General features: G+C 41.2%; 3 protein-coding genes across 3 annotated transcripts in view; all 3 read left to right on the forward strand.

Moving 5' to 3' along the window:
• The window catches only part of colec12 (collectin sub-family member 12), a 32,340-nt gene extending 23,966 nt beyond the window's left edge, over positions 1–8,374 (forward strand). Inside the window, exons 4-10 of the mRNA XM_030073661.1 lie at positions 3,425–3,511; positions 3,612–4,655; positions 4,948–5,541; positions 6,006–6,148; positions 6,255–6,364; positions 6,572–6,714; positions 7,292–8,374. Coding sequence (XP_029929521.1) covers positions 3,425–3,511; positions 3,612–4,655; positions 4,948–5,541; positions 6,006–6,148; positions 6,255–6,364; positions 6,572–6,714; positions 7,292–7,311 — 2,141 coding nt within the window. The 3' untranslated portion in view covers positions 7,312–8,374. The remainder of the gene's footprint in view (positions 1–3,424; positions 3,512–3,611; positions 4,656–4,947; positions 5,542–6,005; positions 6,149–6,254; positions 6,365–6,571; positions 6,715–7,291) is intronic.
• Positions 8,375–9,168: 794 nt separating this feature from the next.
• stam (signal transducing adaptor molecule (SH3 domain and ITAM motif) 1) lies at positions 9,169–20,545 on the forward strand. Its single transcript, XM_030074433.1, has 14 exons — positions 9,169–9,524; positions 10,368–10,452; positions 10,773–10,848; positions 11,037–11,132; positions 11,278–11,424; positions 11,926–12,016; positions 12,291–12,486; positions 12,970–13,064; positions 13,417–13,505; positions 14,491–14,578; positions 14,998–15,052; positions 15,217–15,370; positions 16,465–16,586; positions 17,467–20,545. Exons 1-14 carry the CDS (start codon positions 9,485–9,487, stop codon positions 17,693–17,695), a joined length of 1,563 nt encoding a protein of 520 aa, XP_029930293.1. The 5' UTR covers positions 9,169–9,484; the 3' UTR covers positions 17,696–20,545.
• A 760-nt stretch (positions 20,546–21,305) lies between these two features.
• Positions 21,306–25,976, forward strand: tmem236 (transmembrane protein 236). The gene is made up of 4 exons (XM_030075021.1): positions 21,306–21,559; positions 22,037–22,109; positions 22,996–23,119; positions 25,336–25,976. Exons 1-4 carry the CDS (start codon positions 21,306–21,308, stop codon positions 25,974–25,976), a joined length of 1,092 nt encoding a protein of 363 aa, XP_029930881.1.
• The last annotated feature ends 596 nt before the right edge of the window (positions 25,977–26,572 follow it).

Here is a 26,572-nt window from a genome sequence, read left to right on the forward strand (position 1 = left end):
TTGTGGCTGCTTGTTACATTGAGACAAAGTCCAGATATTCTTTGAGCCAGTTCTCAAAAAAAGAAACAGTTGAGTCCTGACTTTCCACTCTCCAGTGGATGAGTCTTGTCCTCAGCGAGAGACGTGCTAATCCAATCAGCTGTTGCATCATTTGTGAACTGATTCCATCTACCTCACTGGTCAAAAAACACACATAAAGTATAATTTAAAGGCAAAGTGAGTAGGATTTTCCTAAAAAACAATGTATAGACTCATACAAAATAATCCCTCTCAAACAACATTTATGAGCCAGTAGAAGTGTGTGTTGGTGTGTGTATCATGCAGTGTTAGATTGATAGCATGACATCAAATAGGAAGCTACGAATATTGCAGATGCAGATTGTGGAAAAAAAGAAATGTAGTGAGGCAAAACACCAAGCGGATAAAGCTCGTTCCACAGTGAGACTTAATCAGAGGTTGGCTTTCACCCTCTGGTGAGCACTGAAGAGTGACGAGGTGATGGCCTGTTTTCTGTGGGACAGGTAGGTTGCCGGCCAGCAGGTAACTTAGCCAGGGAGGAGGGGACAACATTTAATGCTGGATTTACAAAGCACAACAACAAATTCTGCTCATTCTGCCTTTCAGAAATGTAGAACATCAACTCAACTCTTTTTACTGCTGGACAGTCCCACAATTGAGGTGTATACAGTAGTAGGTATACCTGTCCCACTACAGCCACACCAACATAAATTCAAAACATTGCGTTACATTCCATGCATTTTCTTAAATTTTTCTGGAGTTATATATGATCTAAATATCTATATTTTTTTTTAACCTTGATAACTTTGCACCTCACAAGATGTAATTTGAGCGTCACAAAATTGTTTCCCGTTGATCTGTGGTGAGAAATACTCCCAGCTCTTTCTCCCGCTGTGACTTAATCGCTGTACAAGAGTTGTAAGTGGTGTGGGATCATAATTTATATGATTTAGAAACCACTCCTTCATGACTGACTGTCTCCAACAGTTTCTTATCAACAGAATCTTTATGACTGAGGATAATACCCTTAAACATGTAGTGTCTTTAATATGGTTTTAAGCTGTATTGGGAAAAAAAATTAGTCGTTTAATTTGTGATGCCAACATCAACTGAAAGAGTGTAATAATATTATTTTCTTGCCATACTTAGTTGGTGATTGCTTAGTAAATAAGGGGTTCATGCAAACTGGACATGAGGGGAGGGATAGGCCAGAAATACTAAGATGTTGGTGAAGTTCTTTAGCTACCGCATATGAATGGAGATTATAAATATTTTTATTACTTTTCAGGTAAAAGCAGAGAGAGGAGAGTACAGAAATCTACTTATTCCTGTTGCATTCTACACAATGTCTTTTGTATGCCCATGATAGTCCATGATATATCTGCCAGGATAGATAATATACATAAACACATGTATAGCTAACCCACCCTTGTGTCTAGAGATGGTATGCTTTTCAGACTTACTCTAGGTTTTCTGGTTTTCCACAAAAAAACTAAAAACAAAACAAAAGATGAGAGGCGATAATTTCAGTTCATTTTAATGAATTCTGCTCTCCCCCCACATCAGGGGCACTGTTGTCCATCTCTTAAGATCTTCCTTTATAGTTTTCAAAAGCTTAGGTCCATTCAACTCAAAGATCTTTTCAAAAGGAACTCTAATCGAAAAATCTGTTTCTTCATGCAAAAATGTGACATATATACAACCACAGCTAATTAAAATACAACTCTCTATGCCATAGATGTTTCTCAGTCTTAGCACTCAGTTTATGTTGCTGATTGTTGCCTTATTGGTGTTACCTGCTAGGCCTCTCCATTCAGAGTGGTAAGCTTCAGTTTCATAATGACTGGCTAAAATAACCTTGTGTAATCTTGCGTACTTCCCAGTTATGTTGAGTCAGAGCTTATTTGACTCTTGCTTCAGGAGAAATTCATGTCAAATAATAAAGACCAGGCTTACCGATGCATGCTTGTGGGCATTCATCACACCTCCTCCTGGTCCTCCAACATTCAACCAGCATAATCTGCAGGTTGGGTAACTGCCTTATGTGGCTCATACTAAGGGTCATAGTATGCAGCCAGTAAGCCCTATTCAAAATAGCATCATTATACAACTTGTAATGCCTCATTTCCCAATACAGAGAAAAGTGGGGGTAGATGGTGAGGAAGATGGAAAGAAGGGCAGAGTGGAGATAGGGAACTGTGAGAGAGACCAGGGAGATAGGGATATAGTGTTAGAAATTAAAGGCATTTACATTTCACATTGCACTGTAGGCATTTTGCTGCTTCTTCATTGTGTGGATAGGGTTGAATTGCTTTACTGATAACGGGACAGGGAGTCACTAATATTAAGAAGTGCATGGGTCAAGGCCACAGCACTAAGGGTGTAGATCAGTTGGAGTAGATTTAATAAAGAGTTCTGTGATCCCTGAAAGACAAATAAAATTGGATTACGAGATTGAGAGAGAAAGTTCATTGGAGGGTCCAGACGAGGGGCAGGGAGTTGACTGGCCTCCCATGTGTACTCCTGCTCCCGATACTTGACTATCAGCCACTTGAAACAGGCCCTTGTGCTTTTGTTTGTCCTGAGAGCATGTTTTTGCTTCGTGTTTTCCATGTCTGGAATGATGACAACAAAGGCCTAAGATGTTTTCCATTCAAGTTTTTTTTTAACCACTTTCACACACCCTCAAACAGATAGAAAAATACAGCGTCATGGAGAGGAGAGAGACTCTTCACTGCAGTTGTGGAGAGAGAAAAAGAGGAATCTGGTGAAGCCACAGTTTAAGTGTTCTAATGTGGTATTTATCATGTGTTTGTGATTGCTTAAAGCGATGAAGTCAAATTTACAAATGTACTCAGCTGAATCCAGTTGAAAATGGAGATTCATATCGGATAACAGATAAACAACTGCCTAATTGCAATAAAATTAGGAAATGCATGCCCCTATCTAATACTGGATCCAAAGTTTGGCTCCCCTGAGTGATATACTGGAGTGGTCAGAATACACTAGCACCCTCTAGTGTTCAAAACTAGCTTAACTGAATACTCTGAACTGAATTATACATCATCATAGCTTGAGGTGATTAAGCCAAGGAAACATCCAGGGGGGAAATATATATATATATATATACCAACTAATATAGAATGAACAGCACAGGCCCCCATAGAGCCCCATTGAAACTCATAGTTAATATAAGTCCACATTCCAGAGGAAATGCATTTCCTGTGTTAGTGTCTTGTTGTCTGTGATGGTTGTGTAAGAATTCCTTTTATTAAACAGTAATATAACAGTTTTGTGACACTATCCATTTCGTTGTAATCTTTATTTTTTCTTCATGTGTTTGTATTTGCCAGTTAATAAAACAAAAAGCTAATTACATTAATAACATAATTCACTTTCCCTGCAGTGGTTCAGAGAATGGACAATGTGACAGAGGGCATGCAGAACTACGGAGGCAAGATCACTGCTGTGGAGACAGACTTAAAGAAACTAGGTGAATCTTATTCACAAGAAATTATATTTCAACGATGCGTGGCTTTTTTCATTTCTGATAATAGGGATGATATTTGTTGTTTTTGGTGTCATTTTCTCAGATGATCAGGCAGGGGAGAAGTCAGATAATGCCACCAGTGAAATCCAGACCTTCAAGTCAGACCTCCAGACATTACAGAACCAACTTAATGACGTTGCCCTGAGGGCCACTGGCAACCGGGCTACGCTGGATGAACTTAAGATAACAGGAGAGGACATGCAAAATGGCCACGTCTCATTGCAGAGCATTCTGGACAGCAATGCCGCCTCACTGCGTGGGGTCAACCGGACCCTGACCTCCTACAGCAGCATGATCGATGACCTTCAGACAGACACTGCACGACTCCAGTCAGAGCTCCAGGGCCAGGTTAGGGTGCAGGGTCAATCCCAGGTGAGCATCAATGCCCTGAACATCACACAGGCCCAGCAGCGCAGTCTGCTCAGCAGCCTTCAGAAGACGGTGGAGGATGCAGGCCAGGCTGTGCAAAAGCTGAAAAATGACTATCAGGGTCTGCAACAGACAGCCAGACAGGCACAGGCTGACACAGACTGGCTAAAGGAGAAGGTCCAGAACCTCCAGGTGCTGGCAGCCAATAACTCAGCTTTAGCCCGGGCCAATGGGGATACTTTGGAAGACATGGCAGCACAGCTGACCTCGCTGACCAACCAAATCCAGAACGCTTCAGCCCTCACTGAAGGACATGACCAGAACCTGCGAGAGCTGATGGACCACCAGCGTGACCATGATAATACCACCTCGGTCAAGTTTGATGAAATGGAAGCGCGGTTAGACAGACATGAGAGCGACATGGACCGGGTGACTGGAAATGTGAGCTTTGCCTCACAGCTCCTTGGTGCCATCAGCTCTGACCTGAATGGCCTGAGGTCCTGCGCTGAGACAGTGATGCGCCACTCAGACCTGCTGCTGGGACTGAATGGGAGCGTTGCAGAGGCCAAGGCAGATAGCAATGAGCTGCGTGCCCAGCAGGATGAACTGGCAGCTAGGCTGGACAGAGAGGTCAGCAACCTGTCTATCATCATGGAGGAGATGAAGCTGGTGGACAGCAAGCACTCACAGCTTATCACAAACTTCACCATCCTGAAGGGTAAGAGTAAGAAAGGTTCCTGGATTGGAAAATCTTTTACATTTTAAGTTTATTTACTGTTTTTACACTCACTAAAAGTGCAGTAAATGCATAGGAATGTGTCTTGGTGACACTAACATGGAGACATGTTTAAAACATGTTTAGTTTCACAATACATTCTGACACACTATAGAGGCAACAGGGCTTCATAGGGGTCCTACAGTCTCTAACGTAGATCTCTATGCACAACAGATATGTGCTACAACTCATCAGAGGTTACTGGAATCATTCACATGCTGTTACGATCTTTCAGGTCCTCCAGGTCCAAGGGGGCCTAGAGGTGACAAGGGACCCCAGGGCCCAGTGGGAGCACCAGGACAAAAAGGTGATAAAGGGGACAAAGGGGTTCCAGGAGTGCCAGGAGCTAAAGGAGACAGGGGGGCTGCGGGACCCCCAGGGGGTGTAGGTCCTAAGGGTTTACCTGGGGCTCGTGGCATCCCAGGGCCTAAAGGTTCCAGAGGATCTGGAGGTCGGCCTGGGCCCCCTGGTGAGAAGGGTGAGCCTGGGGTCCCAGGGCTCCCTGGCAGGGATGGACAGCCAGGGCCGCAGGGAGCACAAGGACCACAGGGTCCCAGAGGACTAGCAGGGGCTCCGGGGTTGGACGGGCCTCGTGGGCCTGTTGGACCCATCGGCCCACCCGGTCCTCCAGGGCTACCGGGGCTCCCTGCGCCACCCCCACCACCCCCACAACCCCCACAACCCCCACAATCTCCAAAACCTCCACAACCTCCTCAACCTGCTCAGCCCCCACAACGCCCAAAACCACCTCCGCCAAAACCAGCTCAAGAGCCACAGGCCTCTGTGTCTCGGCAGGTTCAGCTTCCTGTTGCCACCACCCCAGTGCCTGGTGAGTAAAATAACACAGTATGTTCAAGGTTTGACACATGAAACATATTCACTTCAGAATCAGAATCAAATTTATTGTCATTATACATGTAGTACAATGAAATGTACTAAATGTATGAAGTGCACATAAACACATTAAAAACCACATTCAGTCCATCATTCATAAGATTGCACAGTGTTATAAATAATGAAATAAATAGTGTATGATAAGTGGCATTTGCAGCAGAAAAAGGTTAGTGCATGTTTGTGTTCAATAGGGTTATGGCTTTGGGGAAGAAGCTTTTTTTGAGCTTTTTTTGAGTCTGTTTGTCCTTGATTTTATGCATCTGTATCGCCATCGCCTTCATCTTTACTACTTTAGATATTTATGATCAAAAATCTTTACATGTTATCTGGGTAACAAAGGGGGGCTTTTTCTTTGATTTTGCTGATATTTTGTGAAACACCATTAATTATTTATTTCAGGCTGCCCACCCCAGTGGAGAGGGTTCGGAGACAGCTGCTACTACTTCTCCTCGGGTTCTCAGAGATTCAATTTCGATGAGACCAACGATTTTTGTACCAACATGACATCTTCTATGCTCATTATCAACAACAATGAGGAACAGGTAGATGATGATGATGATGATGATGATGATGATGATGATGATGACAATAATAGAAAATGATTTTTGAATTGCTGGTAAATGGATTCTCTTGCTTGTTCCACTTAAGCAATGGGTGAGAAGACAGATTGCAGGAAAAGGCTACTTCTGGCTGGGCCTGACTGACAGGGAGGAGGAAAATGTCTGGAAGTGGGTCGATGGAACCATACCCACTTTCACGTGAGTTAAGCACTTGGGCTAAAAATGAAATGGCTGTCCAGTAAAATTAGAAATCAGCTTATCGGCGCATGATGTCCATCCAGTGATATGGAACTGCATTCGTTGGTTCTTTCAGTTAAAGTTAACGAGTTCCCATAAATCTATATGGCAAGCACCTTTTGTGATGGAAAACTTTCATGTGCGTTGTCCCTGTGGTTACTGCCTCAGGAAGTGGAAACCTGGCCAGCCTGATAACTGGGCCCATGGCCACGAAGAGGGTGAGGACTGCGCTGGTCTTATCCACGAAGCTAACTGGAATGATTTCTTCTGCACTGACCGCATCGGCTTCATCTGTGAACGGACCTCTGACTGTCAGTACCTTGCAAGGGTGGAATAGTGTGTGTGTGTGTGTGTGTGTGTGGATTGATGGTGGTGGGGTGGTGGTTGGGTGGTTGATGGTGTGTAATAGTTCAGATCATTTCTCTGACACAATATAATAATTTACTCAATCTTCACACTGGGTTCCAGTGTTAAAAAATGCAGTTGATTGGCCACATGGAGGAACTACAAATGCCAGAGTTTTGGACTTTGCTGATCTGATTTTGATTTTTTGAAATGATGCATTTTGGCACTGTGTTCTGACATTTGGCCTGATTGGGACACTATAATTAAATTAAATTTTTCAACTCAGATGTAACATTTCAGACACTACCTATCTGATTCTGATGAAACTTGGGGAGATTTGCATTTAGTTTGGTCCAAGGAGAACCTGCATCATTTGCAAGGGAAAGAATGTCTATTTTCTATTGTAGCTACATCATTTTGATGGAGCTATACATTCGCATATGATTATGTAAATAACATTGCTATTACAATTCTCATTATAATAAGAGAGACGTGTGAGTGTAAAATTGTATCTCACACGTTTTCTTGTTATTCTCTCCACAGTGAAAGTTCCAGTTTTATAGCATCCATCAATGAAAATGTGACCTGTCTCTGGGAAAAGCTGGAGAGGAAGAGATGCTATGAAAAAATGAAGGACATGAGGAGGAGCTCTAGATTACTAGAGGACTCTGATAAAGCACCTCCCAGCCTGGTCTAGCATCACTGAGACTAGGATTGGTCTTTATATCACTGTCACAAAGGCACCACAGTATGGTGCCCAGACAGAGAATGCACAAAGCCACCCCACTGTTGTATTGATACCGTATTTGTACTGATGGAAGCATAAGATAGTTTTTTAATCAGGCTATGCCAAATCATTCTTTGCTGCAGCCACTGTTGTACAGTTGTTTGTGTAAATAATATTTCACAAAAGACAGTGTTGGTTGGGATAGAATTTCATATCTTGATCTTATTGTTTTACCTGTTGCCTGTCTCCTCGGTTTTTGACACTACAATCTCCATATCAGAGAATTATCTTGTTAATAAAGTGGTATTATTTTTATACTATCACAGATGAAGTTCACAGATTCAGCACTATGTTCAGAAATAAGCTCTAGAAAAATATGTCACAGTAACACGTCTCCCATCTCTTAAAAAAAATAAAAATAATAATGCAACTCCAAAGCTATGAGGCAAAGCTAGTGCAAATTTGTCACAAAATAAAATCAACATTTTTTATTTTCTTTTCTATTTGAGATTAGACGCTCAAAGTGAGCAATGCTGCTGTTTTATGGTGAAAGGACAGTATTCCTTAGACTTTAGACTACCAGTACAAAGCTTATATAAGCCATACATTAACAATATGTAATTTTTGTGATGTAGCCATCATAAGGTGATTTGTTCATTACGCCAAATACAATATGTAAAAGATTTTACAGTTTTATATTTTGCATAGATTTAATCAATTGTTATTGCTGATTGTATGATTGACCTTTGTAAACCAATTCATATTATCATTCACATGGCACAGAGGTTTGAGGTAGGTTTTTAATCCACCTCAAGGCTCCTCATGCCTCCTGTAAATTGCCAGGTTTCCTATGGATCAGGCCAGATCACTTATAACAATAAAGTGGGAAGAAAACGGTGTGTGGAGTTATTACAGATTTTTTTTTTCTTTTTACATTTTTTGTTTTCAGTACTGGTTAGTTTCAGGTAGTTTCCAGAGTGTGTCTGCATTTCATTTTAGTTCTTACTGTGCAACGCTGTTTAGTTTTAGTTTAGTTTTTATTCATTTCAGTATTAGTTTGTTTTTTTTTTATATCAAAATTATAATATGCTTGCTATATGCTATGCTTATAATGTGCTTGTTCATAATAGGTATTTAAAACACAAACACAACACTTTGTGAAGGCAGCTGACTCCCAGTCATGTCCCAGTCTCAATAAACACCAGCACCAGTGCCTCCTCATGCCTGCTGTGTTGAGAAATTGACTAAATTGACAAAGACTAAAATTCAAGACAGTTTCTCTATTTTTTTTTTTTTTTTTAGTTAGTTTTGTGAGTACACAATATCGTTTTAGTTTTTTTTCTAAGGTCTAGTTTCTATTTTTATTTCAGTCAGCTAACTTTTTTCAAACCTAGTTTTAGTTTTTAGTTTAGTGTTAGTCAGCACTTATGTTTTTATTTTTTGTTTTGAAATGTTATTAGAATAAGCATGGCATGGATTACAAAGTTTCTAAAGACAACTATTTATTCCACTGCACACAGAGAAAAAGAAGTGAAACTTTTCTTCTTGCATAGGCTGGTTCTTTGCATTTGATAGATGACGGTACTGGAGCCGCGGGAGCATTGTGTGGAAAAAAGCCATCAAAGAGTTACACAACATGATGAGGCAGCGTCATGTGATCGTCATCACCTGATGATGACATGTTATTTTTTACGGCAAGGGCAATTTGACTGAGGCACGGGGTTCACTGGGCTGCTGTTTGGCCTGGGCTGCATACATCAGTACATGAAAGTGTGTGAAGTTACAGCTGAGCAGCGCAGTATGTCGAGACAGCACCGTGCCCTCAATTACCCAGAATGCTTCGCATGTTGCCGTCTGGCTCAGGAGTGACTGTGTAGGATCTATTAGCTCTCTGCATCTGTCATTTATGAACTTAACGGTACTATGCATTTATATCGTATGAAATAAAGGACAAAGGGAAAGACAAACCAAAGGAGGCGGCGGAATCTGTTGTTGTCAACGCGTCAGCGATGCCTCTCTTCACGACAAACCCATTTGACCAAGATGTTGGTGAGTTGAGGGAGCTAGCGTAGCTGCTAACGCTAGCCCTAGCAGGCTAACTTAGCTGTGCTCAGCTATCTTTGTTTGTGTTTTCCATCTACAAGTCGAGACACAGCCAGTCGACCCGTGTTGCCGGCGTCAACGTTACATGGCTGTTTCTCAGCCTGCCGAAATTGTCATCATGGCTTGCAGTCAGTGTCAGATTTCTAAGAGTGTGTTTTGCTTGTGTCTTCTGAAATGTTTGCCCCAGCTAAGTTCAGTTAGCCGGTGTGGCTAACTACACAGATGGACAGCTAACGGTGGGCTATGTGGAGGTGTAGCATTAGCTAGGTAGCTGTCCAAACGCCTTCATAACGGTCGCCCTATTCACCAACTTGACCAAGACTTGTTAGTTATCTATTTTTATACAAATTCAAAATTTTATGTAGGATTTATCAAAGTCCAATGTGTGCTGAAGAACCTGAGACACACTCATATGTCGCCCGGTAACTGAAATATCTCATTTAGGTTATCTCCCTTCCTGTTCAGCACCTGTTGTGTAAGATGTCTAATGAGTCTAATATCGCACAGTTACGGGAAGTGACAGTGGCTGCGGTTGTGTATGAAACCATTATACAGTGCGTTGCTTCCCTTCCCTTCTCGGTGCTGTGTGGGGCGGTTTACCACTTCATTAGCCTGAGGCATTTTTAAATGACTGTTCATGTGTCTGTTGTGTTCATGTGTCTGTTGTGTTCTGGCTGCAAGCAAGGCAGAATTGGTCCATGTCAAAATGTGATTTTACATGTCGTGCAAACTGGTTGTGCTGTTGCAACCTTTTCTGTTAATATCAGCTGTTGTGTTTGTTTCCTGCAGAGAAGGCAACCAGTGAGATGAACACAGCTGAGGACTGGGGCCTCATCCTGGACATCTGTGATAAGATAGGGCAGTCTCGCACTGGGTTAGTTCAAATGATTTCACACTGTGCTGCTTATTGTCATATGCTTAAAACACGGAAGTAGTGTTTACCAGTTTATCACGCACTCCATAAAGTTCACTTTAAGGTTTTCTCACCTGTGCGACATTTTAGAGCACCTTGGTTTCAGGACAAAAAGGGCACTTGAGATAAGTAGCTTTAGATAAACACATCAGTGTTTATTGATGAATTAGATGTGAGTGAGTCATGTTCTTGGCTAAACAAATCTATTGTGTGTCTGTCTCGATTGTTCCATCTCAAACAGCCTGCCTTTGTAAATCTTTTATCACTAACTTTTGTTCCAGGCCTAAAGAATGTCTCCGCTCTATAATGAGAAGAGTGAACCACAAGGATCCTCATGTGGCCATGCAGGCACTGACTGTAAGCAGAGCCCCTGTGTTGGGTGTAACTGGGGATTACAGGGAAACGCCATGCAGTCTTGTCATCTAACCTTACCTAACCCCTCAATAATCTGTTAGCTAGTAGAGTAACCAAATTGATCTAAGAAGTTATTGGAAAATTTAAATATATTAGCAAGTCATTAATTATTTGTACCCTCTGTCCAACAGTTACTTGGTGCTTGCGTTTCAAACTGCGGGAAAATATTCCACTTAGAGGTGTGCTCCAGAGAGTTTGCCAGTGAAGTCAGTAACGTCTTAAATAAGGTATGTGGTCGTCTCAGTGTTCACTCATCCTCTGTAGTTTAATGTTGTCAAGCTAAAACCCCTAATCACTGACACAGCACACTTGAAATTAAATCTTGCTGCATTCAGCCACTTCTCAAAATTGTCTTAATAATTTTGTCTCCAGGGCCATCCCAAGGTGTGTGAGAAGCTAAAGGCCCTAATGGTGGAGTGGGCAGAAGACTTCCGCAATGATCCCCAGCTCAGTCTGATCTCAGCCATGATCAAGAATCTTCGTGAGCAGGGTGTCACCTTCCCCGCTGTGGGCTCCCAGGTGGGTGTACCTGGTGAAATAGACTGGAGGTGTATCAGTTGAGTCTTTGCTAGAATCAACCACACTTGGTGATATGCTTGTTTGTTTTTTTATCAAGGGAGGTACAGTAGTTTTGCATAAATGAGTAGCTCAAGCAAAAATGAGAACGTCGCCATTTATCGACTCACGCTCGTGTCATATTAAAGAATGCTGGGGTTTGTATGAAAACGTAACACGTTAGCTGGCACAGCTTCATTTAGGCCTTCTCCAAAGCAGCTGCAGTGAATAGAGACTGTTTCTTTAGAGTTCCAGAAAGGGCAAAAATATGACCATAAATGCGCATGTCAGTCATAATCCAGGTAGTTTTAAGGTAAACGATTCCACTTGTGGTCCAATAGTAGCATTTTCATTTTTGGTGAACTGTTCTTTTAAGCGAGGAGAAACAGACTGAAGCCTCTTAGTCTTTGCTTCTCTGTTGTATGTTGTTGTATTGCCTAAGCTTTGTATAATCACTGTTTATAGGCTGCAGAGCAAGCAAAAGCAAGTCCCGCTTTAGTAGCAAAGGATCCCTCCACCACAACAAACAAAAAGGAGGAGGAAGACTTGGCCAAAGGTAAAGAAACTTCTCATGAGAATTAGACACTATTTGCTGCTGTCTTAGACTATATTTATACATGACAGAAATGCTAACACAAGTCCCTTCGTCTTCATTTTCATTGTAGAAGCATTTGATATTTTCCTCAAAAGACACACACACACAGTTAAAATTTGTTCTTTATTTACATTCCTATAATCCAATGGCAATTTATGCCAAATTCATCTGTTACACAGGTTTAGCAAGATTAAAGGGCTTTTAAGGACACATACGTATCTCTGTTTGTGTGCAGCCATTGAGTTGTCATTGAAAGAGCAACGTCAGCAGCCCCAGACGTCTCTGTCAAGCCTTTACCCCAGCGCCTCCAGCCTGCTTTCCTCACACAAGTCTGACGGCAGGAAAGTCCGTGCCATCTATGACTTTGAAGCTGCTGAAGATAATGAGCTCACCTTCAAGTCAGGAGAAATCATCACTATCCTGGATGACAGGTGAACTTTTAAATAAATAGACAAAACACATACAAGGATTTGTCAAGTAGCTGAGAGGGTTCAGGGCTGTATGGTGGTGTACTGCCTAGGCTGTACTCAGATTCTCATCCCTTGTGCTGGCAAATATTCAATCTGCTGCCCCTTCTAGCTCAGAGTGTGTTCTGTAGTTGACCTTGACCTGTCCTGCTTGTCAATAGAGGCAAGTGAAAAAAAATTATCCCATATCACATTATTACACATCCTGTATTATGAGCAGCATTACCCTCTAGATTTCATCACTGTTGGATGGAAATCTTTCAGGTCTAAAATGACACTTTCAGGAATCATGAAAAATTGGCTCATTTTTAAATTGAACACCAGGCATTTTATCATTTTTTCCAATATATTTTGAATAGTTTCCTTAGCAGCACTTAAAATCCAGTTGGTAGTGGATGTATTACAGTTTCCTTTCATGTCTAAGTGTGTCCTATTTTTTGGTTGCAGTGACCCCAACTGGTGGAAAGGGGAAACATACCAGGGAGTGGGGTTGTTCCCCTCTAACTTTGTCACTGCTGACCTCACTGCAGAGCCTGAGATGAGTGAGTATACACATAGTCAACCACATATCTCCTCCATTCACTTGTGTACTCTCCTCTTCTTAGATAGCCCATTTAGTCCATTAGCCATATTGCTTTATTGATCCCACTCTGGCAAATACTTTTATCTCTGAAATGCCGCTAGTGAAACAGTATACAGAACAACACAAGCAGGGTACTGGTCACGTAGACTGACAGGAATAAATGGATCACCTGCTGTAAATCACAACAAATGTTTATGCTTCTGGCCAACCATACTTGACTGCATCAGGTCTTCTCTGTACGTTGTGTTGTACACTTCTGTACAGTTGTGTTGTTTCTTGCTGCATTTCTTACACTTCCTTTTACTCCACAGTGAAGACTGAGAAGAAGTCAGTGCAGTTCAGTGAGGACATCCAGGTGGAGACCATAGAGCCTGAGCCAGAGCCTGTATATATAGATGAGGTAATGAGCTGACTACAGTTCACAGCTGAGCTTGTCCAGCTTCATAACATTAGGCCTCATTCATCAATATCTTTCTAAGTTTTGTTTTTTGAGCAAGGTCCTAAGAAAAGTCTACATCAAATTCATGATGTGTTCTTAAATTGCAGAATCATTTGCACCTGCTCTCTTGTAATGATGAATCCTACTGTCCTTATAAATCAAAAGCATGTGCCAGTTGATTCTAATCAGCATAGTTAAACACGCCACCAATCCCCATAAAAGGGCATGAGACTGCAGGGCTGTGTACTAGGAAAAAATGATGCATGGGATGCTGTTACTCATTATGTATCTGGAGAAACATGGTTTGATCTCACATCTTAGGCCAAAAAAATATTGTAGTGTAGTGTTTATTTATTTCAATAGACCATAACATTTTGTAAAATAATGAAAATAATTGTTAATACATATGAATGATCTAAATATGATTGTAATTTAAATCCTATAATATTATACAAATGAAAAATTGAAGAAAAGAGTAAGTGTGCTCTTGAGTGCATGTAGATTATGTTCTTTCTAAAGAACAAATCCCAAATAATAAACACTGGTCAATGTCACATTCTTTGGGAAAACTGTGTAAGTAGGTTTTAAGAACAAATTTCTTAAGAATGGTTGGTGAATGAGGCCCATTGTCAGTCTTGCATTAATCAATGATGTTCCAAAATGAGATGTGCCATTTGGAAAAAACAAGTGATGCCCTCATTAGTGATTGACAGCAAAATTTTAAAGCAAATTATAGTTTGTTTGTTTGTTTTTCCTTTATTTTTTTAGTCAGATGATAGAATGATGCAACAATAAAGTAATGATTGTCAAGATCTGTATTTTAGAAAGCGGAAGTGATTAATTACTGTGAATTAATTTTCTTTCTAAATTCATATATAGCATGTTGTGAATGAGCTCCTCCCTCACAGAGAGTACCAGCTATATAAACATTATTAAAACCTTTCAGGAGAAGATGGACCAGCTACTGCAGATGATCCAGAGTGCAGATCCCACAGACAACCAGTCAGACGCAGTCGAGTTACTACAGTTGGAAGGTAAGCTGATTTAGCTTTGAATTGAGCTCTATCAATTCTCATATGGGCAAGGAATTCAGAGGCAACGTGAGTCTCAGTTTAAAGAGTAACCAAACCAAATCTCGGTGCCGCTAGACCTCTAATGTTAAAAAGTAGGGTATCTGCTGTTTGGTGACAGGTGGTGTCTCCACCCGGATGGTGACATCACCAGCCACCAAAGACCAGGCACCCTACGTTTTACCTGTAGAAGTCAGGCTCTCCACAGATTTGGGTATGAGGTTGAGTTACGCTTTATGTGAATGAGAGTGAAACAAACCAAATCAGCCCACAGGACCAGGTTTTATATATTTTTCATTCTTAATTGTTCAGAAAGGTGGAAGAAAATTGAGTAGTGATGACTTGCATGAAAGATGCCACATAACTGAATTTGTCTTTCTCAGGTGCGTGCAACCAGATGGGACCTCTCATTGACCAGAAGCTGGAGGATATAGACAGGTACATTGTGCAGTCATTACATCAGTTGTGCATCACTGTTTTGCCAATAGAGAACGATACAGTTTCCACATAACCAACATAAACACCTCCAAAATCCAAGCCATCATGCAGTGTTTAATGGAAGGAATCTCTCTATTGCTATGAATGTGTATGTTTCATATCAGGAAGCACTCAGAGCTGTCAGAGCTGAACGTGAAGGTGATGGAGGCCCTGTCTCTATACGCCAAGCTGATGAATGAAGATCCAGTCTACGCCATGTACGCCAAGCTGCAGAGCCAGCAGTACTACATGCAGCAACCTGCCAACACAGGTCAACAGGTACGGTCAGCATGTCACAGGCAGTTAAGTGTACTGAGAAATTCAGTTGTGTTTAGTAAATATGAAATCACGACGAATGCAGTGATTCAGGAAGACATGATTCTTTGTAGTTACATTGAACGGTATTCACTAAGGAGGATTCAGCTGTAAGAATTTGTCAGATGGCCCAGGGAAAAATGAGACACAGGCTTTGGCCGCTTGATTGGACAAGTTGCTCGTCCCTCTGCTGTGCCTTTTCTGACCAGTCAGATTAGATAGCTTTCTCAGGGTTCTGGCAGCTTGGAGAAAGAAAAAAAAATCTTGGGGTCAGAGATGCCACATTCATGGTAGACTAGTTCTGTTGCTGTGGAAAAGAATATCAAAACCTCATGTTCAAGGTCTGCCTTTGTCCAGAAAGGCTCAGGATTACTTGTCGGTATGAGGGTGTTTCCTAAACTGAAAACAAATACTTCATTTTAGCTGCGTGAGTAGTCTGTGAGACTGAAGAATAGTTCTGGTTCCATCGGTGGTGCCTGGTTTGGTATCATTGTGATACCCATGCATTATTTGCCTCTGCAGCAGGGGTTCTTGTGTACCTTGACAGTCAATACTAAGATGGATTGCTTTTTGCTGGTAGAGACATCTCTGCATTCTTAAAAAAAAACAAAAAAAAAAAACAAATCACAATCTTAATCTGGAAGCTTAGCAATACTAGATCCAAAAGTGTAGAGAGGTTTCTCACTCACATGTCCTGATTTGTTCAGCCATTGGAAGACATGTCTATTTCGGCAATCAAGGCTGTGTTCTTTGAACTTCTTGATCTTTATCCATGGTTCTAAGGAGTCCTTTGTCAGTATGAAATCAGGTTCATTGGCGGAGTCCCTTAGGAGCTGGTCTGCAAGAGTTATCTTCTTGTCTAACTCACATAGTTTTTTTTTTTTTTTTTTTTTTTTTTTTTTTCATTAACCATGCAGAATGTGTCAACAGTATGTTCAAGGGTTGGTTCTTTATGAGGTTGTCTTAGATCTTCCAAACTATGTTTTATTTTCCTTGTTAAATCCCAAGAGATCACTACAACACTTTTGCATGTGTATGTCTATTGGGTGTGTCCACAGGTCTACCCTGGTCAGCCTGCAGCGGGTTCGTATGCCATGAGTGGCACAGGGGTGCAAGGTTATGCTGTTCCCATGGAGCAGCTTCAAGCTGGCACCCCCATGCCTGGCCAGCCTGCCCCCAGGTGAGCAGAAAACAGAAAGTTAATCTCAACGTTACCAGGCCTCCAATTCTAATAAAGGAGATCTTTGCATCCCGAAGCTGACCATGTTAAAGAACTTTCCATGTTGTCATCCTACTTTCTCTGCCACTTATACTGTCACTTGCCAGTATAAACTATTTAGTAAAGAGGAAAACAAAAGCATAAACATATTAAGATAAAAACAGAAACATAGTCTTAAAAAGGCTTTTTCATTCATTTTTTTTGAGTCAGTCTTTGTTTTCTAGTGATTGATTTGAAACACATTCTGTTTCCTTTGTCCCTTAAGGTTCACTGATAATGACAGAGGTGATTCTTAATCAGTAAAGTAAGCAATTGATACAGTCTTAATTGACCCCATGATCAGAGATCTGTCAATGGATTATGGATTGGGCTCTCTCTGTCCATCTGTCCGTCTGTCATGCAGTTTCTGAGCCTCTGCTGACCTATTTTGGCCAAAACTAGGGGGAATGGCATGTTGAATATAAATCTGATTGTCCCACCAGCAGGCCAACATGGCAATAAGCTTCACGCTCAACATCTCAGGCACTGGTGGGTCAAATTTGTGAATCTAGGAGTGATGCATTTTTTACATTGTGATGCAACATTTATGAAATAAAACTAACTGGTCCACTACTGTGCTACTAACAAGCCAGAAAGTCCCCAAGCTTCAAGCAGCAATGTCTCAGTTGTCACACATCACACATACAAGAAAGAAATAAACAAACTTGCACCCAGTTGTGCCAATCATGGGGGATGTCATGGTCATAGTTGACGTGTTTGTAATTACACTGATGCAACCGCAATCAGTAATTATGTAATACAAGCTTTTTGGTAATTAAGGTTGCTTTACCCTCTTCCACAGTGATGTTCATATGTACATGAGTCAGCCGCCAGTCTATAGCACAGCTCCAGGCAACATGGCACCGGCAGACGTCCAGTCCTACCAGAACCCAGCCAGCGCCCCCGGCCCAGCCCCAGGCACCAACCCTGCAGGCATGACTCAGACACCAAACTACAGTGCCCCCTCTGGCCAGAGCATACCACCCCCAGAAACCCAACAGGCCCCCTATTCAGAGAAAGCACTGCTATAGGACCCCCAGAGCTCACTGTATCCTCTCATGCACAGACACACACACACACCAGTCCTGGCTCAAATAGTAGCTGTAAATACTTGTTTGCATCTCTTTTATCGTCATCAGAGCACCAGACTAGGTGGGATTTATTGCATCAGAAAAATTCAGATAGTGTCAGTCACATAAAAGTATACTGAACTGAACTTTGAAATACTTACACTTATCAGATACTGTATAGCTCTATCAGACAGTTCCCATCCACCTAGTATTTAAGTGTACGGGTACGCTTCTGAGTTTGATAATTGAGATTGGATTGAATGAGATATCTTGTGAGTCCACACTTGGCCTGAAAGTGGTCTTTATGTGTTCTCCCTGAGCTCGGTTTATTTAAATGTGTCAGCATTACGTTGTTTTTCCCCCAGTCTTTCCTTCTATGTCATCACACAGCTTATTTGCATATTGTGGCTTAATTGCATTCAGTTGGATTTTTATAAGAGTTTGATCACAGTTTAAGCTTGATAACTTCCAAATCTGGCTTTTAACGTGCGATAGCCTTGTGAAGAAAATCCAGTTTAGACAATTATCCCACTATGAGAGGATGATTTAGAAATTGGTCTGAGGCAGCAAGTGTAGCCTGATTAAACTAAAAAGAACCACAGAATGTATTTGCAAATACTATTTGACCCAGCGTGATAAGCATACAGGCAGTCATGCACTCCACATTCATACAAGCACTGTACCCGAGGTACAGTTATGGACAAGTGTAAAGCAGCTTACAAACACACACACAAAGTCAAGTGCATACGCACACATACACATTCAGCTGCAACTATCAGCTCACGCAGCCTCAGCAATATATGATCATTCATTTTCATTTACACACACTAACATGAGAAAAAATTTGTAACATGTCACAGCCATCCCACCCACTTTAGCAACTGCTTCGCTAATCCCACATCACAAAGAAAGGGGTGTTGAGTTACATTTACCTTTCTCTCTTTTTTTTTTATCAGAAAAAAGGACACTACTTTTAGCAATGCTGAAAATGTTAGGCTACTACATTCTGTGTGTGTTGTCATCTTTTAGAAGTACTGAAAACTGAAGACACTTTTTTGGAGGGAAAAGAAACATGAAGAATTCAAGCATGCACATGACCTTGTATATATACTCTACTGAACTAGTATTGAAGCCACATGACGACCTCATGGTGGGCTGTATGTTAGCACAGTTCCGTTTTGAGTTTTGCTCAGCCTTAAAGGTGAACTCTGCAGTCATGATGTTAATGGCGAATAGAGGGGCCAACAGTGTAAAAGCCAAAGAGTGCAAAGTGAAAGAATGCCCACCTGCCAAAAACCAACAAGATCAGGCCAATGAGATGGAACAGTACTTGGCATGAGTGCATTATCTTGTTTGTGGGCTTTTTTGTTTACACTGGTTGACTTACCATGTCATACTGCAGAGTCCTCCTTTTTAAAATGAGCAGTTCTGGATCCTTAGGGTTAGCGCTCCTGCTCAGGAGCTGTACTAACAGACTCATACCACAGACTCGGCTACTAAAGGGTGAACTCTCTGAATTCCCCAATGTCTTTAAAGCATCTCTTTAGTCAGTGTTGAAAAAAGGATACTATGTTTTTTTTGTAGTGCATTTTAATTTATATTTTGATTATTGTTATGCTATTTTAAAGCAGTACATGATGTGAGTATGTAATGAGAGAAAAGAGGAATATGTGATATTCTGCCTAACTTAGTTGTATATTTAAGTTGCTCACATGAGAAGTGGAGAGTTCTCTGTGTTTGATACAAGTTATATCCAGGAGCTGCTTATTGTATTGTAGGGTCAAATTGTAATGTGAAAAATCTCACCCATGCATTTCAAACTTTCCTTTATCAAGCTCGTCCAACGTTGAAACAAATTATACCTGAAACAGAACTGAAATGAGTTTATTCAGGTTTTTAAACATCTGTCTCCCAGTCTCTCCCAAAGCTACAAATTTCCAGGCTGATTTCCAGGTAGCTTCATATTGGCATCATAGTTTGCTTCCCATATCTTGTCAATGCACCTTGTCTATACATCAGAAAATGTTGTTTGATAAAAGCACATTCTTACACTCTTGTTTTTTTCTGGATTGTCATTGGCTCATTTATGTTGAAGGTTTTTTGTCTTTTGGAAAGAGTGTTCTCAAATATTGAAAAATCAACTTTTAGTTTGAAGTTTTCTGTTGATGTGTAATGTGGAGTGCTGATGCATACCTCACTGTTTAAAGAAGCAAAATGAAGTAGTTTTCAAATTTGAATTGATTTATAATTGAACAGCAAATTTGTATGTGGATCTGACTAAAGAATTGTCATTCCAGTTTCTTTGAGAAATTATCCTTCAAATGTGCTACTCCTTGCTGTGCTCGCACCGCCTTAATACAAAATACCCCTCCATGCTTGGTAATTGTAAAATTGCAAACCAGTGGCCATTCTGCACTCTGCAACCCAATTTAGACATTTAAGTTGGAGTTTCAGAGTTCTGACTGGGTATCCTGGTTGTTGCCTTCAACTAAACCCTGTAATCATCCAGTATTAGCTATGTGTTGGATCAAAGAGGGCAGAAAGTATCAAAGTAGCAGCTATTCTGGAACCACGGGACCATGAGCCAGTTCATCACAATTGCACCACCTTTTTGCACCACAGGACAGCGTCGGACTGCAGCCCTGATGTAACTTTATTGTACAGGAATGACATGCTGCCTGTTTTTATGTTTGAAACAAACATCGTTATTGTAAAGGTTCTGTCTAAAATTGTACCCTGCTGTTTGTATGTACTCTTTTAACCATACTTATGAATTGGTATTCACAATAAAACCAGGCCAAATGTACAGAATAGTATGTGCTTGTTTTGCTTATTTTGTGTCTGCCTTTCATTGTTTAATTTCTTAGACCAATGTTAGAAAAACAAGTAATTTTCTGTTACACAGGGACTTCACTGATCAGCAGCCGATTTTTGTTGTTGTCTTCTCTGCCTTGCCACTAGATGGAGGTCAAATAATGTTCAGAGATTCAACAAATCTACATTCAAGGCTGCAGTAAAAGGTTAAGACTGTTTGCTTTAGCACTTGTTGATGAGCAAGTTATTTTCTACATGCTCTGAGAATTAGAGCTGCATTTAGAATTGTGTATTAACTTGGCTTTACCACCACTTAATAATTCTTATTTCTTTGATGTAAGACCAACTAAGCAGAGTAATATGTTAAGTACTATTTTGCATCTGTTCTTAATCAGTTATTCTGCTCATTTAACAGTAATACTGACCTGTTAAAGCAGACATGAGTCTCAGAGTGATCAAATCACCACTTATGCACAACTTGGTAGTGTATAATTCAGCAATAGGCTCAACATAATTTTCTCCTTGAAGTTATGAGATGGGAGTGCTGTTTTTTGTGAGCCCATAAAAAGGCAAGCATGACCACCTCATTACCTCAGCAATAAACGGATACGGCCTCCAGTGCAGAGTAAGCAATGTCAGTGTGCAGAGTCCAACCGAGGCACTATTGTCTCCTTTGTGGGAGATGCTTGTGAACGTCTTCTGCCCTCATCTCAGACCAGTCGATCAACAGGGTTCAAACCCACAACGTTAAGGGAGCATGCCCTCAGGGAAGACCATCAAGCTCATCCTGTACGAGGTGCTGCAGTTTGCAGCCCTCAGCGTGCCAGTCTTTGTTGTCATGGAGAGATTTGCTAGCCTCATGAATGACGTGAGAGGTATGGATCTGACAGCCTACTGGCTAGTGGTGGCGGCCTCCATCGCCTATGTGACCTCTGTGACTCTGCTGGTGTGGGTTCCTCTCAAATACGCGATCCTGAGGAAACGCAGGTTCATCACCGAAATCACACAGTGGTGAGTGGAGCTGTTAGTTTAGTTGAGTCATTTGCACAGTGATAACACATGGAGATAAACTAATAAATATATGAGTACTATTTTGTATCTATAAATATATAAATATATAAGTACTATTTTGTGTGTGTATGTGTGTATGTATGTATATATATATATATATATATATATATATATACATATATATGATGGTAAGATAACACCAAGAGGCTGATAAAATGTCTCTCCTAAAACAAAGCAATCAACATTGAGAGGGCAAAGACACGATCAGATTGGATAATAGAATTTAAATGACATCAGAACACAACATGGAGAAATATGATAACAAAAAAATGATGAAATTCAGAGTACAACGCTTCGCAAAATACAATGTGAACAGGATCAGATCTTTGCCTCTAGGAATGACAGGCTTCTTAATGGGAATACAATTACCGATCGGAACAGACATTCAGATGAGCTGAAAACCTGTTTGTTTTGCAGGAGACCCACCGCACTGGCCTATCTCATTCTGTGTACATTACCGTGCTTTGCTATTTTGATATCCAGCTCCAAGGTAATGTCATCAAGACTGATTGTTCTTGTCACTGAAAAGCATCTGTTGACATTATGTTCTCTGTCATGCTCCAATGGGGTCCTCCAAGAGGCATATTTGTTGTAAACAGTCCATTTGTGTGGCACAATCTCATTTTACGACCCCTTGTGTGAGAGAATGCGTTTGTAGAGCACTATAATTATTCACTGAGCGGCGGCTGACACGGCACATTGCACCACAGAAAAAAGAAAATGATCACTTCTCAAAAGTTTCTTCTCACTCTCTTGAGTTTAGTTTCTTATACATTTACAAAGAACTCAATGCATTAGTGGGCAAGTTCCCTCCCAATGATGTTTTCCATGTTCATAACAAATTGCACTGAGAAGGACCTTCTTTATGAGATTCAAAATGCTTTGGAAATTTGCCCCCTGTCACAAGACTGCACTGGATGAGCTTATGGTATTCAGCAACCCAGTGTGAGCAAACAGGTTGGTCATTAACCCAAAGCTTAATGCTATGAACCTTGGGAACAACTATAACACAGTGATTACACTATATAAGTGTGCTATTTCATATGTTATTCTTACACTCTCAAAACCATAAATAAGAATGTTTGACCACTGAGACTTGGCCACAAATTTTGTAGACATGTTTACACATCCAGTATTTTAAAATATTTTGTTAAGGGCATTCAGTGACTTCCCATTGTGTTTTATGACAGCGGTAATAAAATTGGATGAGTTCATAAAATTTGGAATACGTTCGCTTGTCTTTTTCAAACCAACCAAATGCTGTAATGAGGAATTTCAAATTCATTTCCTCCTGCTTCATCTTTTATAATATCAATGTGTCAGATCAAATTTTCTTTCTCTTCTTTCTGTTTGATTTTTGGCGTTACCGTTCACAGGTACAGATGGATAGAGGACACAAGCTTGACCACTTCACTGAGCTGCCTGTCTCCTTGGTTCTCTTCTCTCTCATCTGTGTGGACATCATAGAGAGGATTCGCCCATGCAGGCTCACTGGACAGTGTAAGGCATCACTAACAGGTGGCACAAATTACTTTCAAGTGTATGTGATCAGTATTTGTAAGTGTTTATAGTTTGCATTAGTCCAGTACAGTTAGGGTTAGGGATCATGGTTTGACTTGATGGTTTGACTTGACTGTCCCTTCAGTCACATCAATTTAAATGTTTCAAAGGGACTGATACACTCATACTGCTATCATAGACTAATGCAGCAGTTGGTCTTAATCATAACTTCAACCACTTCAGCCATTGTGAACAAGGACCCTTTCCCCCCATGATTTTCTTTCATACTGACTGATTCTAATCCAAATTCCATCCAGTGTTTCACTAAAGAACTGCTATCATTGCCTGGATGCCTGGATGCAGCTCTCCAATACAGTCCTGTAATGGCCACGACTAAATTACTCAGTAGTGACCATGATGACTCCCACCATTAGTGCAAGTCACCCTGGGTGCATTTGTGTGTGTGTGTGTGTGTGTGTGTGTGTGTGTGTGTGTGTGTGTGTGTGTGTGTGTGGTATCTTAGACTTGGGGCTTGAAGTGTGGGGACTTCTTGGCCTTTCAGTGGCACTGTGGTGGGTCATTCAGTTTTGTTTTGTGGACAGTTAATCTTATTTCTGTGTGACATCTCAATATAAAGCGACATCATCTCCATCACAGTGCATCAAAGTCAGTCCAGTGGTGTCTAAGACACTGCTGCTTGAAGGAGGATTTTTTGGCCTGATGGTGGCTCTGTGGCGGGCCAATCAGTTTAATTTTGTAGATACTGGATATCAGTGTGAAATGCATCTTATCCCAAAGGTTCATCAGTTTTGACCCAGCACTGTCCGAGATATTTAGTGTGAAACGTGGGGCCTTGTTGGCTTGGTGGTGTCACTGTTGGCCAGTCAGGTTTATATTCAACTTGCCGGACCCCAGTATCAACATCCATAATTTTCCCAAGTTTCAACCAAAATGGTCCAGTAGACGCTGAGAAAGAACACTAATGGACAGACAGAGACCAATTCACTGTCCCTTTAGCAGTCTTCAGTTGTTGGGCACACCAAGAGCAGTGTGTTTGTTTGTTGGTTGGTTGGTTGGTTGGTTTTTTGGAAGTGGATGCAGGTTTGAAGCAATGCGCACAAGCACATGGTTGCCTGTAATATTTTTGTAGTATTCCTCTGGTAACTCAGTTGTGTCTAAGGAAAAAGACTGAATTTAGGCTTGTGTAAGTCTAAGCAGTTGGATCATTTGCACAATGAAAATTGTGACATTTTATATTGTTGAAGGCCTACATACAGAATGGCGGTTATTAGTATGAACTCAAAAATAATGTGTTTAGTCATGCTGGGGCATGACATTTAAGAAAGGCAGCCACCTGTGAATTTTATATGGAAGAAAATCCTGCATATTGTCAATTCATATTTTATGAGAACATTTCCCAAATCATGTCTTTACAATTACAATTCAGTTACAATTCACATTTGGCAGATGTTTTTATCCAAAGTGACGTACATATAAGACTTTTATACACCACCAGCAAAGATCTATTCAGGAGAGAACAATGACATCAAGTGCCATAAAGCTCTGGTTCTGGTCCAAAGGACAGAGGTGCTACAAGGCAGCACAAGGAGGTAATGTATAGAGTGCATAAAGTGCATAGAGGAAGGAAGAAAGCATAGAGGCAGATTTTTTTTTTTTTTTTTGTTATTATTATATAGAGGATTACACAATCCATTAGGTGAGAAGGTATTTACTAAAGAGCTGGGTTTTTAGCCCTCTCTCTCTCTTAAAGAGAGAGAGGGCTAAAAGAGAGGGACTCTGAGAGGGTATCTTTAAGAGAGCTCATGTCTTATTAAGGGGAGCTGAGTTCATCCTGGCTCCCTTGTAGTTTGCATCCTGATCAAGAGTATTTTTCAACATATTGATGGGCAAGGAAGTGCTGAAGCATCCACCAAGGCTGTATGAAGAAAGACATGCTCTCGATGCTTTTGGGTTGATTTTTGGAGTATCTGTCGGTCTCATAGGGATGTTCTGCAGAGCTGCACACCCAGGCAAGCTAAATGTAAATGACCTCTATTGTAAAACAATTGGCAAGATAAAGGTCAGAATTAATGCATGTGATGGAAAATGATGGGAAAATGGTGTTCAGATTGACACTGGTCACAGATATGCTTTGAGAAAACCAAAGTGTCTGCAGCAGAGCCAATCTGTGCACTGTGTGCTCTTGTCATTTCCAGCAGACAGCCTGGATGCTGACCTTGACTTGCCGGGCCCCATCCTTACCCACCTAGAACAGGTGACTACTGTATCAGGCCAGGTGTATCCTGACAGGGGCCAAAACGGGTCGACCCAAGGCTCGCCGGAGGCCAGGAATGGCAGCACCACTGGGAGATGGCAGGACATGGATGGATCGCCCAGCCGCTCAACAGTCACCTCACGAGCACCCAGAACTGCCTACCTGTACTCCTCACCTTCACGCCCCCAGTTCTTCTCAGGCCCACTCCGCTTCCTGTGGGCCAGGGATGGAAGGGCAGAGGTTCTCGTGGATAGCTTCCTGTTTTGGCTGGACACTGTGGAGATTGTGAGAGTGTCAGGAGAGCCATCAGTCTTCTACTCAGGCTGGGTGTTCCCCATCTACATATTAGCCTTCCTGTCTACTTTTAGGCTGGTCATCATGCCTCAGAGCCCATTGTTATCCTTTGCAGGATTTGCTCTGCAGGATTTTCCTTTTCTCATCATTCGAATAGCCCTGATTGTTGTGTTTGGTTATGTAACGCCTGTGTTGTACCCGGTGAAAAATCTACTGGTCTGCCTGACCTTTGTCTACTTCACATTCCTGGCCAAGCTGAGGATATTCAGAGGGGAGAGCATGTTCTGAGGACGAGCAGCATCTTCTGTTGTTGATCAGACGATTCTCTTTGATTGCGGATGGTTGAACAGTTGGTATGATTATGTCTAGCAGGAAGAGCAACTGGCAACAGAATAACTGAAACCCAGTTCATCCAAATTACAAACTGAAATGATTCAACATTTAAAACCAAACAAGATACGTCTGTTGAAGTACACAGTGAGCCAAATGTTTGTTTTTTGTTCTTTGTTTTTATGACACACTTGAATCTGATAGTATTTATTGATACCTGATTTTGTGTTTCTGCTCCTTTTTCAGTTTCCTTTATCTTTACCATGTCTGTAGCATAATATAGAGCAGTGATGAAAGAACCTTTATTTAAATGTGCTGTAGGGGAGAGTGGGGTAAGTAGTGCCAATTTTTACTTAAAGTGCCTTTAAAGCGAGGGGATTACAGTAATGCCTCCAACTAAAATATGCACATATAGTTTAGGATGTTGTGCATCCCTGGGAACAATCACTTTGGATCTTCTAAAAACGGTTTGAGAAATATAGCTTTCGAAAAAAAAAAAAAAGTGGTTTTGTGGCACAACTTGCCCCCGGTGCGGGGTAAATTGTGCCATTAGA

Source organism: Myripristis murdjan, chromosome 17 (genome assembly GCF_902150065.1).
Source record: "Myripristis murdjan chromosome 17, fMyrMur1.1, whole genome shotgun sequence".
Taxonomy (NCBI): Eukaryota; Metazoa; Chordata; class Actinopteri; order Holocentriformes; family Holocentridae; genus Myripristis; species Myripristis murdjan.

Coding starts and splice junctions, on each gene's coding strand:
- tmem236 (XM_030075021.1), top strand. CDS start 21,306: ATGCCCTCAGGGAAGACCATCAAGCTCATCCTGTACGAGGTGCTGCAG. Junction 21,560..22,036: donor ATCACCGAAATCACACAGTG/GTGAGTGGAGCT, acceptor TTTGTTTTGCAG/GAGACCCACCGCACTGGCCT. Junction 22,110..22,995: donor TTTTGATATCCAGCTCCAAG/GTAATGTCATCA, acceptor TACCGTTCACAG/GTACAGATGGATAGAGGACA.
- stam (XM_030074433.1), top strand. CDS start 9,485: ATGCCTCTCTTCACGACAAACCCATTTGACCAAGATGTTG. Junction 9,525..10,367: donor CCCATTTGACCAAGATGTTG/GTGAGTTGAGGG, acceptor TGTTTCCTGCAG/AGAAGGCAACCAGTGAGATG. Junction 11,425..11,925: donor TCCCCGCTGTGGGCTCCCAG/GTGGGTGTACCT, acceptor CACTGTTTATAG/GCTGCAGAGCAAGCAAAAGC.